Genomic DNA, 18,135 nt, shown 5'->3' on the forward strand with positions numbered 1-18,135 from the left:
AGCAGAAAGGAAGCAACGTGAATGTCTAGCAGAAGGCCCTAGTCTGAGTTTCTGCAGCATACCATTGTTTGCTAACCAGCCTCTTCATCTAACAGATTGCTCAGTAAGAGGTCATTGAAAAGAGCAAGAGCTGACAAAAATAAATTGGTTGTTCTACTTGAACTATGTCCAGAAAAACAATTTGGAAAAAGAGATTTATGATGAGATATGTACTCACTACTTTCATCTATACGACAATACAAATATTGGGATATTTGGTCAAAGACTTGTGACTCTCTTCTACTTTTAATCTATTTTTTGTTAAACAAGCCTAGCAAAACACTAGTGTATATCAAGGTAAGAGCCTAGGCAGAATATGATAAATATCAATTAGACCTCTTGTAAGGTTTGAATGAAGCAAGCGAGGTTCGAATGAGGCAACTGAGGCCAGTTATTGGAATAAAGGAATTTAATCGGCTCCTGGGCGAGGTTCTGCGGTCCGACAGGAGGGGCCGGAGAAGTCGCGCTTCTCTTCTTGGGACGTGGGGTTTTATAGGGAGTGGAGGTAGCTGATCGACTGCAGGGAAACAAAGAGGAGGCAGTTTTACTGGATATGAAAGGACTGGGTAAGGACGAGGGGCTGGTCGAGGACGTACGGGGCAAGCTGCCATAGGGTAAGTCTTTGGCAGGCTTTTTCAAAATTTCGGCGGGTGCAGGGCTGAGATTGGAATGTGGAAATGGGTACGGGGATCGTGCATGGAGAGGGCAAATGCTGAGTAATGTGCTCAGAATGGTGACATAGTTTTCAGGCGCGGAGAGAGAAGGGCGTGACCATTCGGCTCCCAGCGAGGCAACCGGCCTTATACCTCTAATCATGATCAAGAGGGCAGTGCATTTTATAAGATCTTTTTGAATTTTTCTTTTTAAATGGATATATAATTCCTGGCAAATTTTATGTGCTCAATAAATGTTAGCAGTAATTATTTTCCTACAAATAGTAGAGAAAAACTACATTCTTTCTTTCTTGCAACCTCTTAATTATGATCTTGAGTCTAACTCTTAATTGTTCTCACATTTTCCACTGGAAATTTATAAACAGGGATTATATTATTTTAAGTGGAATTTATGCTTTAAAGAAAATAATGATTATAATAAAACCTCTTCCAAGTTTTACTTTTTCCCTCCCCCTTCCAGAATATACAGCAAAAAATTGCTTCCCATTCCAATGGTGGCAGTGTGGCTTCAGGGGATGTCTTACACACTTAAGGAATTTCGCTTGGCTCAGGGATTTCTGTTTCATGAACTTCAATGGGTAGGCTGCCCTTGTTGTTGAAAAGAAGCAATGTGACCGAATCACAAAATAGTACAGCTGGAAGAGACCTCAGAGTTTATTTATTCTGATAGTAGACATTCAAATGAGAAAACAGATCCAGATTATTGTCTTGCCCATGATTAGTAGAAGTAGCAAGAAACAGTGCTAGAACTAGGGCCCAGGTCTTCTGGTCCCTCTAGTCTTGGGTTTTTCCATTACTCAATATTGGAAATTATATGATGTGATTATGGAACTCCAAGAAGAGTTGCTGCAAACAAAAATAATAAAAATTAAAAATAAATAAAAACCTACCTTCCTGTATCTAGTTTGTTAGAGATTTCTTAGGGGAGTCCAGCAGGTTTGTCTTAGTCTTAAAAAATGCCCTTTAATAGTACAGTGACCTATGAAAGAAGCATTTATTTACATCTACTCACAAAATCACAAGTAATTGATGTTTGACTGTGGCCAGTGACACTAACTTGAAGACTTGGGGAGGTATTTTAGATTCTTTATTTCAAGGATGGGGAACTCTACAGTTATCTCAACTAATGGGGATGGGTGTCTTGCATGAGAAAACGCAGGGAAAACCTGAGAAAGAGCAGAAGGGCAGCTGTCGCTGAGCCTGGAAGGTCCTTCAGAATTGAAGGCGGCTCCAGGGACCACATCAGCAGGAACTTACTCCTTTCCCTCTGGCTATTTAATCCAATTACAAAACTCCATCCCATGCAACTGGGTTTGCATAGTACCAAAAATAGCCCCGTCAGGGTATCCCTTCAGAAGAAGATCTGAGTGGTATTCTTTTCTTTAAAATGGCTGCAGCATGGCAGACACAATGATTGACACGTCAGTGGGACTGGATGGGAAGGCAGAGGAGGAGCATGAAGAGAGCTAGGGAAGGTAGAGAACACAAAGTCGGGCTGCAGGGCGTGTTCAAGATATGTCACTGTTTGGGCAGAACAATTATAGTGCTGTAGCTTACTATTAGTTCCTCCTGAAAAAGGAAAAGCCGTATATTTATTAGGATGAACAAAATTCTTTCAGGCCCTGGCCAAAAGAAAAATGTAAATAGGCTTTATTCATCTGCCAGAATTCCATCTCTTCCTAATCCCTCTACTTCATGGGACACACCCAGATCTGTAAAGAGCATGATCTTGGATATGAGTGACCTTGCCTATGGTGACTCATCTCCCCTTCCCGTTCAAGAGGACATGAACTAATGTGGGAAGTAGATCTGAAGCCAGAACCTCATGGTAGTAAGCCAGACCCTGTGATCCTGCCTGCATACATCTGCCAGGCCAGTCTTCCCACTTACCAATGTTATGTTTTGTTAATTAAACTTCTTTCTACTACTTTGGGATAAAGAACTTGTTCTCCATTGAAACCTTAAAAGGCATCAAATTATGTAACCTAGGACACATTATTTCTCAGTTCAATACTTTTCCTTGGTGTGCCATCTCCTATCTCTTACTTCCTAAAACTTTATAATCTGATTGTCTTTGTCAAGATTTATCTAACTGCCTGCCCCCTCCCTCCATTATTCCACATGAATCCTTTTCTGGGTAGGCCATTCTCTCAATGTAGATTCATTCCTGCTTTGTCTGCTTCATTCGCATTGCTAGCCTCACTAGAAATGCTCCAATGGAATCATAAAATTTCTGGACTACATGAAGAGTCTGATCTAACTTTTAAGCCCACCCATCCCTTGATATTCTGGACAGCTAGTACCTCATCCATGAAACCTTCTCTGATCATTCCAGTACTCACTAATCTTTTCTTCTCTAATTCTCCAGAACATGCCATCTTTTGTGCTGTCCTTAATTTATTACTGAATTACCTACTGTCTTGTATATCACTTTAATTAATATATTGATCAGTTACATCAATTTCTTCCAAGTAAGCAGGGAAAGTATCCCCACTTCTAAGAATATCTGAATGTGAAACAAGCCCTATTTAACAGAAAATATAATTTAAACATCAAATATCAAGTATATAAAAGGCATATAGTAATAACTACAACTTAATGCAGTGCTTCTTGTGTGTCAAGCCCTGTTCTAAGTGCTTTTCTTACAGTAGTGTATTTAATTGTCATAACAATCCTATGAGTATTTATCTACATTTTTATACTAGTAATTGAGACCCCAGGGAAGTTAAATAATTTACTAGAGAGCATTCTCTATGCTGAAAATCACCTCTTCCATATGTGGCCTCTCAGGAATGTGCTGCCTCATAATTCAGACCGTAGTCTTCTCAAGGTTTTTCAGAGCCTGCATTGGCTGAAGTTTGACAAAGATATATTCTTCACCCTTTGTCAGGCACTAATCCTCTTATCCAGTATACCTCAAGCATCAGCTGAGAGCAGAAGCTCCTTCCTGAAACTATTATCTCTATGCCACCAGCAGGAATCCCCTGGGTGTTTGGTTCCAGGTCTGCTTTGCAGCCTTGGGAGATCCCTGAAGGGTAACTTGGCTGCTGACTCCCTGGAAGTCACCTTTCTTCCTTTTCCTTTTGCGGCCCATTCCACAATGCCTTGCGCCTCTCCCTACTTTTATTTTTTTTTGTCACAGAAATATCCCATGAGGCTTATTATCCCCTAACTTCCAGGAGCCCATCTCAGTCATATTTTCTTAATCTTAAAGTCTCAATTACATACGTTTAGTTTTACATATGATTTAATGTGCAAATAGCCTAGCTGTTCAATTTCTCTCTGTTTCTTACTCAGTATACATACATTAAGTACTGAGGATCTTTTTTTTATCACACATCCCATTTAGCTATGAACAATCTCTTACAGAGGGGCCAGTAGCCTCCATTGATTGTAACTGTAACTCTCTACCATTCAGAAATGTTTCCTAAGATCTATCATTTATATATTATAAATTTCTGAAACAATTTATGTATTACGTCTTTTGGAAATCCTTAAACAATGAATACAGTGAATTTGTGAAAAGTAGCCTGGAATAATTAAAAACGACTTTAATGCAATTCCAAATAACATGATACTCAGGATTCAAATAACTTAAAAATTATGTAGACTTGTTTACTTTGTGTAAATAATATCGTTATCTTGTGCTATGTTCTCTGACATCACATGAATTTTAAAACTTAAGGAGATTAAGTGCAGACCGAATTGCACATAATTCACCAAAAAAAAAGAAAGTTTTGTGATGGATCCATCATTGGTGTCTTGGTGCTTCAATGAGTGGCATTAATTCATGGATAGATAGATGAATAGATAAAAGTATGTTATACACATATCATATGAGTCCTTCTATATTTAAACTCCTTGTTCTTTTTATTTCTTTGTTCTGATAGGCTAAAAGTGTTTTATGCTACTGTTTATTGTGATACAACTACTGTGTTACAGACAAAAGCAAGACAAGAAAATTCTCTCTCACTTCTCCACCAGGCTCACAGATTGGGATCACGAGCAAAGACTAAGCCATCTGAGACGTAACATGCATAGCTACTTTAAGCGCCCTGGTCCTAACTACAATATTAGCACTAAGAGGCTGCCCCTCTTGATCATATTTGAGACTGGAAAGCAATAAACAGCTTTTTCCTGCCTCTCAAAGGATGTACTTTATTTATGAACAACCCAAGATTTTACCTTACTCCTTGACATATCCATTCTAGGTCAAGAGCTGATCCTAACAGTTTCAGAGGATGCTACACACTGTGTGGCATTAAAAAATCTTTATAATTAATAGTATTTAAAGGGAAAATGGAAAGTAAAATTGGTTTGCTGGCCACAAAAGCTTTTTACATCATCATCAAGTACTCTCTGTTTCCTTCACTCTCTTCCACTCCCCTTACAGCTGAGTGCTATTGAACAGAATCAAGAAAGTATCATGACTCAGTCCCCTGCAAATTGATACTCTCATGTAATATCTCTGCAGAGCCCACTGCTAGGCAACAAAGGCAGCCATCCATTAAAATGCTGTCCAAAAGGGTTATTTCAGAAATTTCAATCACTCTCAAACCTTGGGTTAGCTGTCCTTATAAAGAGCTAACCTATTTCACAGACCAGACTGGGATCATTAAGCATAAACTTCCCTGCCTACCTCCCCTCCCACATACAGATAGTGCTTTTCATTCCATCCGTTTTCTCGTCCAAGAGCGTGAGAGGACATTTTTCATGTATGCTCAGATATTCCACTTGGCCTGCCCTATAAATTCTCATTTAGTAAGTATATGATCTGCTTTTCAGCTAAAACTGAAGCCAGCTTGAAGCAAAGCAAAACCCCACATCAAAAACACAAAAACCAAACCAAAACAGAAAAACAAATTGTTTGCGTTAATTAGCTATTTTGACAGCAAAAGAATTCTGTCTGGTAGCCTTAGATTAAAGGCTATACATGGAGTCAAACTGTAAGCTAACAAACCCCAGAAACCAACAGGGCCTGGCTAGTTTCTAATGGAAACACACAGGCCTTCTACTCTGTTTACCTCTGTTTAGCATATTCTGCTTTTCCCTGCCCGTTGCCCGATTTTCCCAGTGTAAATTTCAGAGAGACACAAACCCTTTGACTTAACTAGCTGTCTTCTTCCTTATTGGACAAGTTCCTTCATGTGAAGCCACACTGAATTCTGTTGCCCACCCTTATTCCTATCATAGGCACCCCTTCACAGAAAAATAGCCTAGAGTTTCTTCTGTGAACTTTGAGCTTTGAGAGAAGTTTGAGGAGGGGCCATTAGGCAGACCAGGCACAGTGACGGTCCAGCAAGTACAACGCTGAAGCTGTTGGAAATGTGGATGGCATCCAGAGAGTGTACCTGGCCTCCACATCACAGACACAGGAGACAGAGTGCCTGCACCACTGAGGGTGTGCAGACTCAGTTCCAGAAATTCTTTGTTCCCCTCAGTCCTCATTTATTTCTCATGGCTAGGGTATGAGACAAGACTCTTTATGCTTGAATGTCTCAAAACATAGTTCAATGATCTTGTTTCTCTTAAAAATTAAGAAATAGCACATGGGACAGAGATGCAAATCCTTGGGTTCTTTTATCGTTAAATTTTCTTAATTTTTTTTACTACTTTGCAAATTGTGGTTGTAATTCCACAAATAAGAGCCAGTGATTTCCACTGTCTTAACTTAACAATTGATACCTACAGAAATAAACACTACCAAGGGGAGATGGGGACACAGAACCAAGAGAAAATAACAATCAAGAAGTCCAGCTTTTCCTAAATAAGAAAGCAAATTCAAAGGGAAATGTAAATTAAAACAAGTAGAATTTCTCCTTTCATTGTGAAAGTTTCCCATTATTTTTAATTATAATAAGAAACCTGAACTAAATTAACTTTATAAACTATTTTTAACTGCAGATATAATCACTTATAACATCTGTACTTCCTCAGTTGCATGGCCCAGTCACACTCATTATGATGTTTGATAGCGTGGTTGCTGGTCTAAATTTCTGCAGTAGGTGAAATGCTGTTTTTGAATTATATAAATTAAACTGATAATTTACCTAAATTGCCTAAATTCCAAGTCAGGATACACCTTAGCTATTAAGCTTTGAAAAAAGATATCTTAAATTCTTCAGGAGACTATCAGTCTAAAGGTTAAAAGCATTTGAAAAGTTTAATGTACCCACCAAGAGTACCAAAAATCATTAGTGAAACAAGATGAATAGTCCAGATGGCGCTGTTTCCCAACAGCTGTTTTATGCACAACAGCGCTGTGTATCTGTTAACCCCCGTTGGTATTTCTGACCCTATGCATTGCATACAATTACTATATACCAGTGATGTAACAAGCAACTAGGCTACAATCATTTACTATATTAAAATATATTTTTCACATTTTAAAGATTTTTATAACCTTAATTATAGCACCATTTATCACTACTGATTTTTCTTTACTGTTGCATGTTAAGTTTTATTTTTTTGCTTTGCATACAACTTCATTTTAATATCATTAATAAAATAAGATGGCTTTGGGAGTGGGAATTGAAAACTAGAATATTATTTCACTGGCATATCACTTTATTCATAGTAAGATTAGCCCATCAACCCTTCCTGGTTCCTTGATTCAATTTGTTCAGATTTGGTCAATTATATAAGGCATCTATCTAAAAAGGTAAAAGAATGATCCACTCCCAGTGAAGTGCACAGAGCCTGAAATTCTTGTTTGTATGCAGTTTGGTGCCTGTGATGACATTTACGTAAGACTAGCTGAACTTGTAGCATGAATTCTGAAGACTTGAAACTTCTACTTGGAAAACAACAAAGACCTTTAAGTTTGTTAAAGTCTTTACACCAACATCTAAACTGTAAAGCTGGAGAAAGGGATGGGGCAAGAAAGAAAATAAGGAAATAAACTCTAGAGCTGCTGCTTGTTCTAATCCTTACCTAATATCTCTCTTGTAGGAGTTCAAGAGAGTACCACAAGTCAGTTTCCTTTGAACAACAAATTTGTACATTCATTTTTCCTTGTGTCCCTCTTTGTAGAGTTTGATACCTCTTAAACTCATATGCATTTATTTCTTTACTTATTGCTAGTACATTTTCTGGAATAATATTTGCATAATACTATTTCATTTCCAAAGACATTTCCTAGTTTCTCATTTGATCCTAACTACGATCCTGGAAAATAGCATGGTTTAGTAATCAATCATGTTTTATGGATACAACAATTGAGTCTCCTGAAGTCATTCAACAATGACTTTCTTGAGATCACTGGCATTAGTCATCAACTACATTTTATAGATGCAACAGTTGTATCTCCTGAAATTGTTCGACAGTGACTTTCTTGAGATCATGGGTAGACCTAGTAATACAGATTAGAACGAAGTTTATTCCTTGCATAATGAGTGCTCTTCCCAGGACACAACTGTGCCAAATCATATGGAAAAAAGTCCTGCATATGGAACTCTTTTTTTTTTTTTGAGATGGAGTCTCACTCTATTGCCAGTTTAGAGTGCAGTGACATGATCTCTTGGCTCACTGTAACCTCTGCCTCCAGGGTTCAAGCACTTCTCCTCCTCAGCCTCCAGAGTAGTTGGGATTACAGAAGCTGGGATTTCAGTCACATGCCACCACGCCCAGCTAATTTTTGGATTTTTAGTAGAGACTGGGTTTCACCATGTTGGCCAGGGTGGTCTCGATCTCTTGACCTCATGATCCACCCATCTCAGCCTCCCAAAGTACTGGGATTACAGGCATGAGCCACCTTGCCCGGCCTGCATATGGAACTCTTAATGTCTTGATTATGTCAGATAAATATAAATGTTCTTTAACTTTAGTGTCTTCAGATTAAAGACCATTGTAAGAAAAAACATCTACATGCTTATAGCTATGTTTCTCAAATTGGCGTACCATGCTATCAAAGCCCCAAGGATTAACATGATAGATCCTGCTTCAGTATCTTATTTTGTTTAAAGGATTAGAACATAAACTTTAAATTTTGGAGTCACATATCTACATACACATTACATACATGTGATACCAAAATCATCATGTGCTCTTTTTTCTATGTGTGCAATTTAAAATTTTTAATAATAAAAGTGCATAGAAATCAAAAAATATATGTTTGAATACTTAGTGCATTATAAGTTTATAGCAAATAGGAATTATCTGATAGCATACTTCATTTTCATGACCAGAGAAAGCACTGGTCATATATTTCAGAGATTACAAATTCAGTGCAGAACTACTGTTTTTTTTACATAAGGGTTATTTCTATGTAAATATTAAAGGATCATTGTCTTAGTACCTTTGTTTCACCTGATAATTCCACAAGTTATTGGCCTTTTTTCTCTGAACGACAAAACTGAATTATTGTTCACTTTTTAAAATCCACAGTGAGAGCAAAGACTTAGGAATCAGATAAACATGAGTAGAATTCTTCAGTTACTACTTCTTAGGCTATGTCACCTTTTGGTATGCATTTAGCTTCTCCTGGTCATTTTCTTATCTATTGCTGAAATAATTTGGCTTCTCTTCTCTAAGAATAAAAAGATTAACATGAAGCATTTAGTGTAGTACCTGCCAAGGGATATATACTTCCTGAGGGCAGCAATCTGGTTTCTCTTGTTCACCTCTAAGTCCCAGCACATAGAACAGTGCCTAGCAAGGGAGGGTTAAAAGTGTTTATCAAGACTGTTTGGAGGCTTCCCTTGGGAAACTTAAGAGCTAAAATCCTCCCAGCTGCTGCTTTATTCCTGTAATATAAGGATAATCCAAAGCATAATCCTGCTAATACTGCCACTAAACAAAATAAACCAGGGAGCTATTACTTGGATAAATCAGATCCTCACAGAGGCCTGAAATTTACTACACTCAGGGCCCCAGTCTCAAGTCCAGTCATAGTTAACAGCACTGTTTTGCCTAACCGGTTAAGTCTGACATCTGAGAGATAGGAGATGGATTTGAGTGAAAGTCTGCTCGCAAACTATGGGCTTGCCATAAAGTCTCATCCTTCATCTTCAGCCTTCTTACATCCTAACTGTTGGGCAGTGTAAGAATAAGGTATGGGCATAGTTGAGATTTTGTGAGGGTGAGTTTGTCAAAATTTAACATTTATAATTCATAAAACTTAAAACTGATATCTTCATGAGAAGTGAGTACATGCTATCACCCTAAAGCTTTCCAATCCTGTACATAAAATGTGTTCAGTAAATATTTGTTGGATCAATGTTCGACGAATTAATGGTAGGGTTTCATAAATCATGATTAGTATTATACTCCTACTATTATTATCCTCATGTCTTTAAAGTGCTGATGAAGAAATAAATTAATGTTTTGTACTGTACTGTGTACTCATAAATTCATAAGTGCAAACAACATCTTTAGAAATGGTGAACACTGTAGAGATGAATAATGGGATCAGAGTCATATTTTAACTTTCTTTGCAAGTTTTGACCTAAATTGATGTATGATAGTGACATAATTTGAAGTTTTTTCAAAAAAGTTTAAGACCAGAACAAGATAAATGGCCTTGAATTTTTATGAAATTCAAGGGAAAATTATTAAACATAATTGAAGCACATTTTTACCATTGAGGACAAGGCAGATTAGCATGATCACTTTGATAGATGCCAACCCAGAAAAGTCATACTGGATTACATTCAACATCCATTCCTCCTGGAAAATTTTAGTACACTCAGAATAGATGCAAGCTTAGATAAGCATCATACTTTCAAAAGTGAAAAATTATAAGCATTCTCATTAATGGTGGGGAAAAGATAGTATCTTCTATATTGATAATAAAGCTCTATAATTAAGCTTTGGTATGTAGTTATTTTTTTCAATTGAATAATACAATAATAAATACAATCCCAGAGAATTAACATACACACACAAACAAATCAGAATAACAAGAATTCAGTCAAATAAGTGGTTACAAAGTAAACATTTAAGACTCAGTACTTTAAAACTTAAAAAGAAAATATATGATCACCTAAACAGATACAGAAAATGTAGTTAATAAAATGTGGAACTACTCATTTAGAAAAATATAAAAAAGAATGTCATTAACATATAGCTAAAAACCTACAGAAAACATTATGCTTAACGGTAAACATTGATTTAATGCTGTATTCTGAATTAGAAAGATTGTTCATTCAACAAATATTTTGGATCACTTACTATGTACCAGGTACTATTAATTTTTCCCTGTAAAATATTAAGTTAAAAAAAATTGCCACATTTCATACAATTCTGATTTTTCTCTAACTCACATCTCACACAAAGTCAAAGTTCTTATGCAATTGTCCTTTTAGGTCTTTGATTCCCTTCTTTCTCTTCTCACTTTGCATCAGCCACACTGCCGTCCTTTTGCTGCTCATTAAACCCTCTAGTCTGAGCTCTATCTCTGAACTTGTGGACTAGCTGTTGCTTCTGCCTAAAATGCATTTTATCCGAAATTCCCCTGGCCTACTTTCATGGCAAGTTAAGGTCTTTGTCAAATCACTCAGCTCATCTTTTCAGTAAGATGAGCACTTCTCAGTGGACATCCTATTTAAAATTGTAATACTATTACCTACCCCCATCATTCGTCTGCCTATTTTCTATTACTTTATCAAATTCTATATTTTTATTTGATTAATTATTATCAGAATTTTACATTATACAAACTCTAAAGGAGCAAAATCTTCTGTCTCTTTTGTTCATTGCTAAATCCCATCACTAGAATAGTACCTGGCATGTAAGAGTAGTAAGGATAATGTGTGTGTCTATGTGTTTGCATGTCTGTGTGTTTGCACAAATATATAGAAAAAGTTCAAAAAAGAGTGATGTTAAATTACTTACAGTGGTTATTTCTGGGGTGTACCACTGGCGTCCCATGGAGAAAAGAAAAAGGGAAACTTTTTACTTTATATTTTGTATTTTCCATTTTACTTTATATTTTCCTGTGTTATGTGAATTATACATGCCAAAATGCCAAGTTTTTAAATGTCCCTAAATCTCTTACATAAAACAAGCAGATCAACTAGGATAGCAAAATCCAAAAGCTCGGACAACATTTATGACAAAACTAGGTAACAAGGTATACCCAAGAACCGTACAATAAAAGCAGGTGGAGAAAAACCATTAAGTTACAAGATTTGTGTGGTACGAGCATTTGGATAGGAGGAAGCTAAGCGAAACCACATGTACTCTGGCTGACCTCAGAGTAGTACTCTGAAACAGCCAACAGGTACTTGTAGGAAGTTGAGCAGGCTAATTTGAGAAAAGCAGTTGAAACTGGAAGTGCTTTTTGCACACTCGATTTCACAGGCAAGGGTGAGAGTGCAATAGCACAATCTTGGCTAACTGCAACCTCCACCTCCTCAGTTCAAGTGATTCTACTGCCTCAGCCTCCCAAGTAGCTGGGATTACAGTCATCTGCCGCCACACCTCACTAAATTTTTGTATTTTTAGTAGAGTAGGGGGTTTTACCATGTTGTCCAGGCTGGTCTCAAACTCCTGACCTCAGGTAACCCACCCTCCTTGGCTTCCCAAAGTGCTGGGATTACAAACATGAGCCACTGCACCTGGCCAAAATCATGTGTTTTTAGTCACTATGTGACAGCAACAGAAAAGGAAGCCCCAGACCCTAAAAAATCCTCTTCTCCTTTCTGAAAGTTCATTTTATATAAAAATGAACAAGAAAAATGACCATGGGCTGGGCGTGGTACCTCACGCCAATAATCCCAGCACTTTGGGAGGCCGAGGAGGGTGGATCACAAGGTCAGGAGTTCAAGACCAGCCTGGTCAAGATAGTGAAACCCCATCTCTACTAAAAATGCAAAATTAGCCAGCCATGTTGGGGGTGCCTGTAATCCCAGCCACTAGGGAGGCTGAGGGAAAGAATCGCTTGAACCCGGGAGGTGGAGGTAGCAGTTTACTGAGATGGCACCACTGTACTCCAGCCTGGGCAACAGAGCAAGACTCCATCTCAAAAAAAAAAAAAAAAAAAAAAAAAAGAAAAGAAAAGAAAAAAGAAAAATGACCATGATTGATTGAATGTCATATAGAACATATAGAATTATAACAAGAAAAAGAGAAATAAGAAGCAAAATAATATCCTTACAAAAAAAGTGGGCCAGAAAGACATGCCCACCAAAAGGATAAATTGTATCCTTATATTTAATTGAGATAAAATAAATTAAGAAAATGATAAATATATGAAGGAACGACATAGACCACAATTAGGAAACCTCAGAAGGGAAGTGATTGATCCCAAGAAAGTATTAGACATAAAACATGATTTTAAAAACAATAAGCTAGAAGAGACATGGGAATGAACAAACACAACACAACACACAGTGCCTCAAGAAAGAAGGTAAAAACAGAGAGAACTTTTAAAATAAAAAAGAAATAAAGAAAGGCAAAGAAGATCAAACATACACATAATAGTAGTCCCTGAAAAAAGAAAAACAAATAATATATAAAACTGTATCAAAACTAAATAGTATATTCAATATTTTAACAAATACTAACACTATAAGAAAAAAATTTTTGAAAAGTGAAAGGATTTGAAATTACATATTGAAAGAGTACTTGCATTTTCAAAAATATTACCCAGAAAAACCAATATGGAAACATGTTTTAGAAAAACTACTGAACTTTGTGGAAAGAGAAACTTCCTGTAAGCATCTAGGCAGGAAGACTAACTCACGTATATGGGAAATAATACTATGTCATCAGAGTTTTGAATAGTAATCTTTTATTCCAGAAGAAAATATAACATCTTTTTGGCACTCAAAAAAGAAAACATGAGCCAATGATGTTATATCCAGGCAAACTAACTTTCAAGTATAAAGGCCACAGACCAACTGTTGTCAGCTTACAAGAACTCAGAAACTTAATTTCCTTGACCGCTTCTTGAAGAAGTGAGTGGAGAATGCGTTTCAGATAAAGTGACTATAGAGACATGGCATAAGAACTGTTGGAGAGTTTATAATTAAGGGAAGGTTGTAAGAGAAACCAAAAAATGTGTTTAGTGGACATACTATACAATATAGTTCAATCGTACTATACAATTATAGGTCAATAAAAAATGGAGGTGGGTTTGGACAGGAATACTGGCACATACATGCCTGTAATCCTAGCTACTCAGGAAGCTGAGGAGGGAGGATCCTTTGAGCCTGAGATTCAGAGCCTATCTCACCATTATACTCCAGCCTGGGCAACAGAGCAAGACCTTATCTCTGAAAAAGAAAATGGAAATGGGGGCTAGGAAGCACAAATTAAAAGTAGAATAAGCATACTGTTTGCTTTATGGTATTAACTGAGATTAAAAGAGTAAAATTGCAAATCAGATACTGGAGAAAAGGGAAAAACAGTATAAAAAGAAGCTTTTAGTTAATTTCAATATTGTTCTCAATAGAGAATGAATGAAAAATAAAAAAAGAAGAGGTAAAGGAAATTATAGAAGGATATTTATACTATTAGAATGCAAACTTCCTTAAATACAAAAAAACCTTTAAAAAGCAGAAACAACAAAAATAAAAACACCAAAAACAAAGGAAAACAAATCACAGATTGAAAAATATATTTTATATAAACTACTTGCCTGTTAAATATAGTACTTAAGTATGCTACTTTTTTAAAGATAGAGAAATATAAATATATATAAAAATAAAATTTAAATTAAAAGTTGAACAATGAAAGTTGAGCCATAGTGTTAAAACCGTTTAAATATAAGGGAAGGGAAAGAATAGGATAGAAAGTATGGGAATAGCTACCAGGCTTCTTTGAATATATGTTACTTGGTAGATTTAACTTCTGGAATTTTGTAAATATTTTAAATAATTATAAGCTAGAATTAAATTTTTTAAAAATCCCCCCAAATAAACAACAAAATATTAAATCTTATTAAAATGTCATCATACAATATAGCAATTATAGTTTATATTTCATCACAAGACTTTTTGCATATTTATTTGCTAACAACTCCAGATGTGAACTTGAAGTCTATACAAATAACATTTAATAGTTGGGCTCCAAATAGACCTACATGGTTCTTGGCTTTTTCCCCCCACAACTGACCAACACAGGTAAACAGATAGTAAATGAAATGAGTAAATGCAGAGGAATGTTACTCACTATCTTTTCTTTTACATTTCTCTAGGAAAATAAAGGAAAGTCTGGAGTGTTTCCCTGTTAAATTGAATAACTTGATTCACACACTTGCACAAATGTCAGCCACAAGCCCTGCCAAATCTACTTCGCAGACTTTTCCCCAGGAATCCTGTTTGCTGAGTACAACTAGGTCGATTCAAAGAGCAACAATTTTAGGGTTCAGCAAGAAATCCAGTAATGTAAGTTTAAAGTCTGTTATTTTGTCTTAAGTTTATCATTTGACTTCATCTCAGACTTTCCTTCACTCTGCGACACAGCATTTCTTATAATTTTTTTTACAATGCAAATGAAAAATTAGGTACAATTTAAGCAGAACTGTCATTAAGAGGATGTTCCCAGGAAAAATCATAACAACAAGAGCTATTAGTAGAGAACCACTGAAGAGAACAATTCCTGTCCTGTGGTAGAGTGTAAATCAAGAACTAATTAAAACGTTCACAAGAACAGCAAAAATTAGCCAATTTGTTCCTAGCACATATGATTATGATAGTCTTAGATATTGTTTATAGGTAATTTTGCCTTTACAAAGTGCATCTCTTAGCTTTTATGATAATGTTTTACAGAAAGTTTCTTCCTGTGTTTGGTTTACATAAAATCAACTTTCAGAATGTATCACAGACCATCTTTTGATTTCTGTCTATTTATTTTCTGCAGCTGTATCTGATCCAGGTGACACACAGCAACAATGAAACAAGCCTGACAGAAAAATCATTTGACCAGTTTTTAAAACTTCACAGCCAACTTCAGAAGCAGTTTGCATCACTGACTCTCCCAGAGTAAGGCAATGTCCTTTTACATTGTTTTGCCTTCAGTATTTGTCCTTGAGCAAAAAAGAAAAATTATGGTTATGGGATTTTCTATTTGTGAGCAACACAGTATTCTGACTCCAATGCCATTGAATCTATCCCAGCAGAGAGTCTGAATTGCTCTCAGAGTGAAGAATCTTTTGTCTCATAAAACAGAACAAGGTTTGCAATTTTCTGTTTACTTCCAGGCATTGATTTTGTAGACAGACAATTTCAAAAGCTACTTAGTTTTTCTTCGATTATTGATAAAATGGTCTTATTTGCCTGTTTTTAAATTTAATCCTCTTAGTTATTTTCTATAAAAATGCAATTGAAATTGAAATTGCAGAACAAATTTGGATATGTTTAATATGTTTATTTTTTCAACAAATAACTGCAATAAAAAGTCTATATATATATTTTAGTTTCTATACCAAAAAATAGTAAATGTATTCATATCAATTAGTATAGTACTAACTCATTTTGTTGCCATTAATTTTTAACTTTTAAATTAACTTGCATTATCTAAATTTAATTTGTTATTCTGTTCATTTTGAAGCCATCTTGAAAATCATTATTTTCATTTATAATGGAAAAATATTAAACATAAGCAAACTAAAAATATCATAAAAATAACTGTTGTTCAAATAACTCTTCTAAAATTCATCACTTTAACCAGTCAAATTTTTGATTATAGACTTCAATCTGTTAAAAAAGGTATACCTTGATTTTAAAAATGTGAGCTTTCCAGAAATTATGATATTGCATTTAGGTTAATCAAATATTGTTTTATCTACAGTGAGATTTTGTTAAGTAAACGGTCCTTTGATGATGTAATTGTTCATACTTTACCTGGCATACTTTATACATGCGAATTTTTACTTGGCTTTCAAATTTAGTCACCTTCCAAAATATAAATATAAGGAAAGTTATCAGTCCATGGGGAGATATTGTATAATATTAAAAACTGAGTAGTTTACATTCATGAAAAAAAATCTGTACTGGCATATGTAAGAGGGATTTTTAAAATGCAGATGCTTTAAGCATCAGGAAGTCAAGAAATTAAGAGTATACTCAAGAGACTGAGAGGGAGGTAAGGTTATTCTGGAAACTTTTAGAAGTACCATCAAGTTTTAGAATTATCAAAAAAATCTGATAGAATAACTGAAAAAAAGAGACACAGGCAAAAAAACTTCAACATTGGGCTGCAAATACCACATTCAACATCAATGTTTGCCATGATATCTTAGTAATTAATTATCGAGAAGAATAAGTGAATATTTATTTAATAGCCATCCTTTTTCGGTTTCAAAAATGTCTCTGTTCTACACTGTACCTCTTCAGTACATATCAGTATAGCTTGTAAAACTTTAAAATTACAAATAATCTATCACAATAGGCCTCTTTTCAGTTTTCAGCTTTTGTTAAGATTCTGCTTTGCTCATGTCTGCTGCCTGGGGGTTCTTACATTGATTTTCAAACTATGTAAGCAAGGAACATTTTGTCCTATGTGTCTTGAACACTGTTTGTATACTGACACTCTCAAAGGGGCCCAGGCTCACCGTGATGCACATAAATGAAGGATGAAGATTCCCTATGACTTCTAAATTTACTGAGAGAAGTCCTACAAGAGTTATGTAAATGTGATATGGAAGGCATGATCAGAAAGTCAGAGTCATGAAGAATGAAATTCTAATCAGTCCATTCCATCTAACAGTGGGCTTCAAATCAGCTATTTGTGTTTCTGGGTAACTTCCAGGAGTACACAGATATTAAAATATTCCTTAAAATAAATAATTATGTTTAGAAAATTAATGTGCTTGGTGAGAGTTGACTTTCTTCTCCCAACCATCCGAAATTTTATTTTGCTACACTGATCAGGCTATAGAGACTTCTGAGGAACAGACAAAAGGGCAAATCAAAATATTGGGGTTTGTATTGAGAAAATGAATTACTCTAATAATCAAATATCAAATCGAATCTTTATCAGATGTTTTCTAACCTTTGTTGTGAATGAAATTGAGGGAGGATGTGATGATACTGTCAGACAAAAGGTCATAAAAAGTAATTTCAATAACTAACTGCTATATTTGACATATGACTCGAAGAAGTTTCAAATGACAATATTATAGAAGCACTCCTCAATTTTCATGTACTTATTTATACATAAGATATTTTAGTACATATATCTATAAAAACATTAACAAAGTAGTAGAATTGATGTTGACTTCTGTTTTATTCTACCAACAAGGAAAATTCATACACAGACATATGAATTAATACTTAAAATCAGTCTAATCTCTCATTTATCAAATTCATTACCCCCAAAAAAACTATGTATATATAGATATATAGAATATCCATCTATCTACCTGTCTATCTATCTATCTTTCTTCTATGCTGTATTTTCAATTACTTGTATACAGGTACTATTTTTCATGATTAAATTTAGATAAAAAATTTTAAAACTTTTAAGTTTTAGAGTC

At 35.4% G+C, this 18,135-nt stretch overlaps 1 protein-coding gene across 2 annotated transcripts in view; it reads left to right on the forward strand.

Annotated features, from left to right (window-relative positions):
- The window catches only part of PIK3C2G (phosphatidylinositol-4-phosphate 3-kinase catalytic subunit type 2 gamma), a 419,361-nt gene that overhangs the window by 321,921 nt on the left and 79,305 nt on the right, over positions 1 to 18,135 (forward strand). For both annotated transcript variants that reach the window (XM_064377719.1, XM_064377720.1), the window contains 2 exons: positions 14,854 to 15,043; positions 15,519 to 15,640. In XM_064377719.1, coding sequence (XP_064233789.1) covers positions 14,854 to 15,043; positions 15,519 to 15,640 — 312 coding nt within the window. The remainder of the gene's footprint in view (positions 1 to 14,853; positions 15,044 to 15,518; positions 15,641 to 18,135) is intronic.

This window comes from Aotus nancymaae, unplaced genomic scaffold, assembly GCF_030222135.1.
Source record: "Aotus nancymaae isolate 86718 unplaced genomic scaffold, 86718_ANA_hifiasm-v0.15.2.pri h1tg000016l, whole genome shotgun sequence".
NCBI classification, from domain to species: Eukaryota; Metazoa; Chordata; class Mammalia; order Primates; family Aotidae; genus Aotus; species Aotus nancymaae.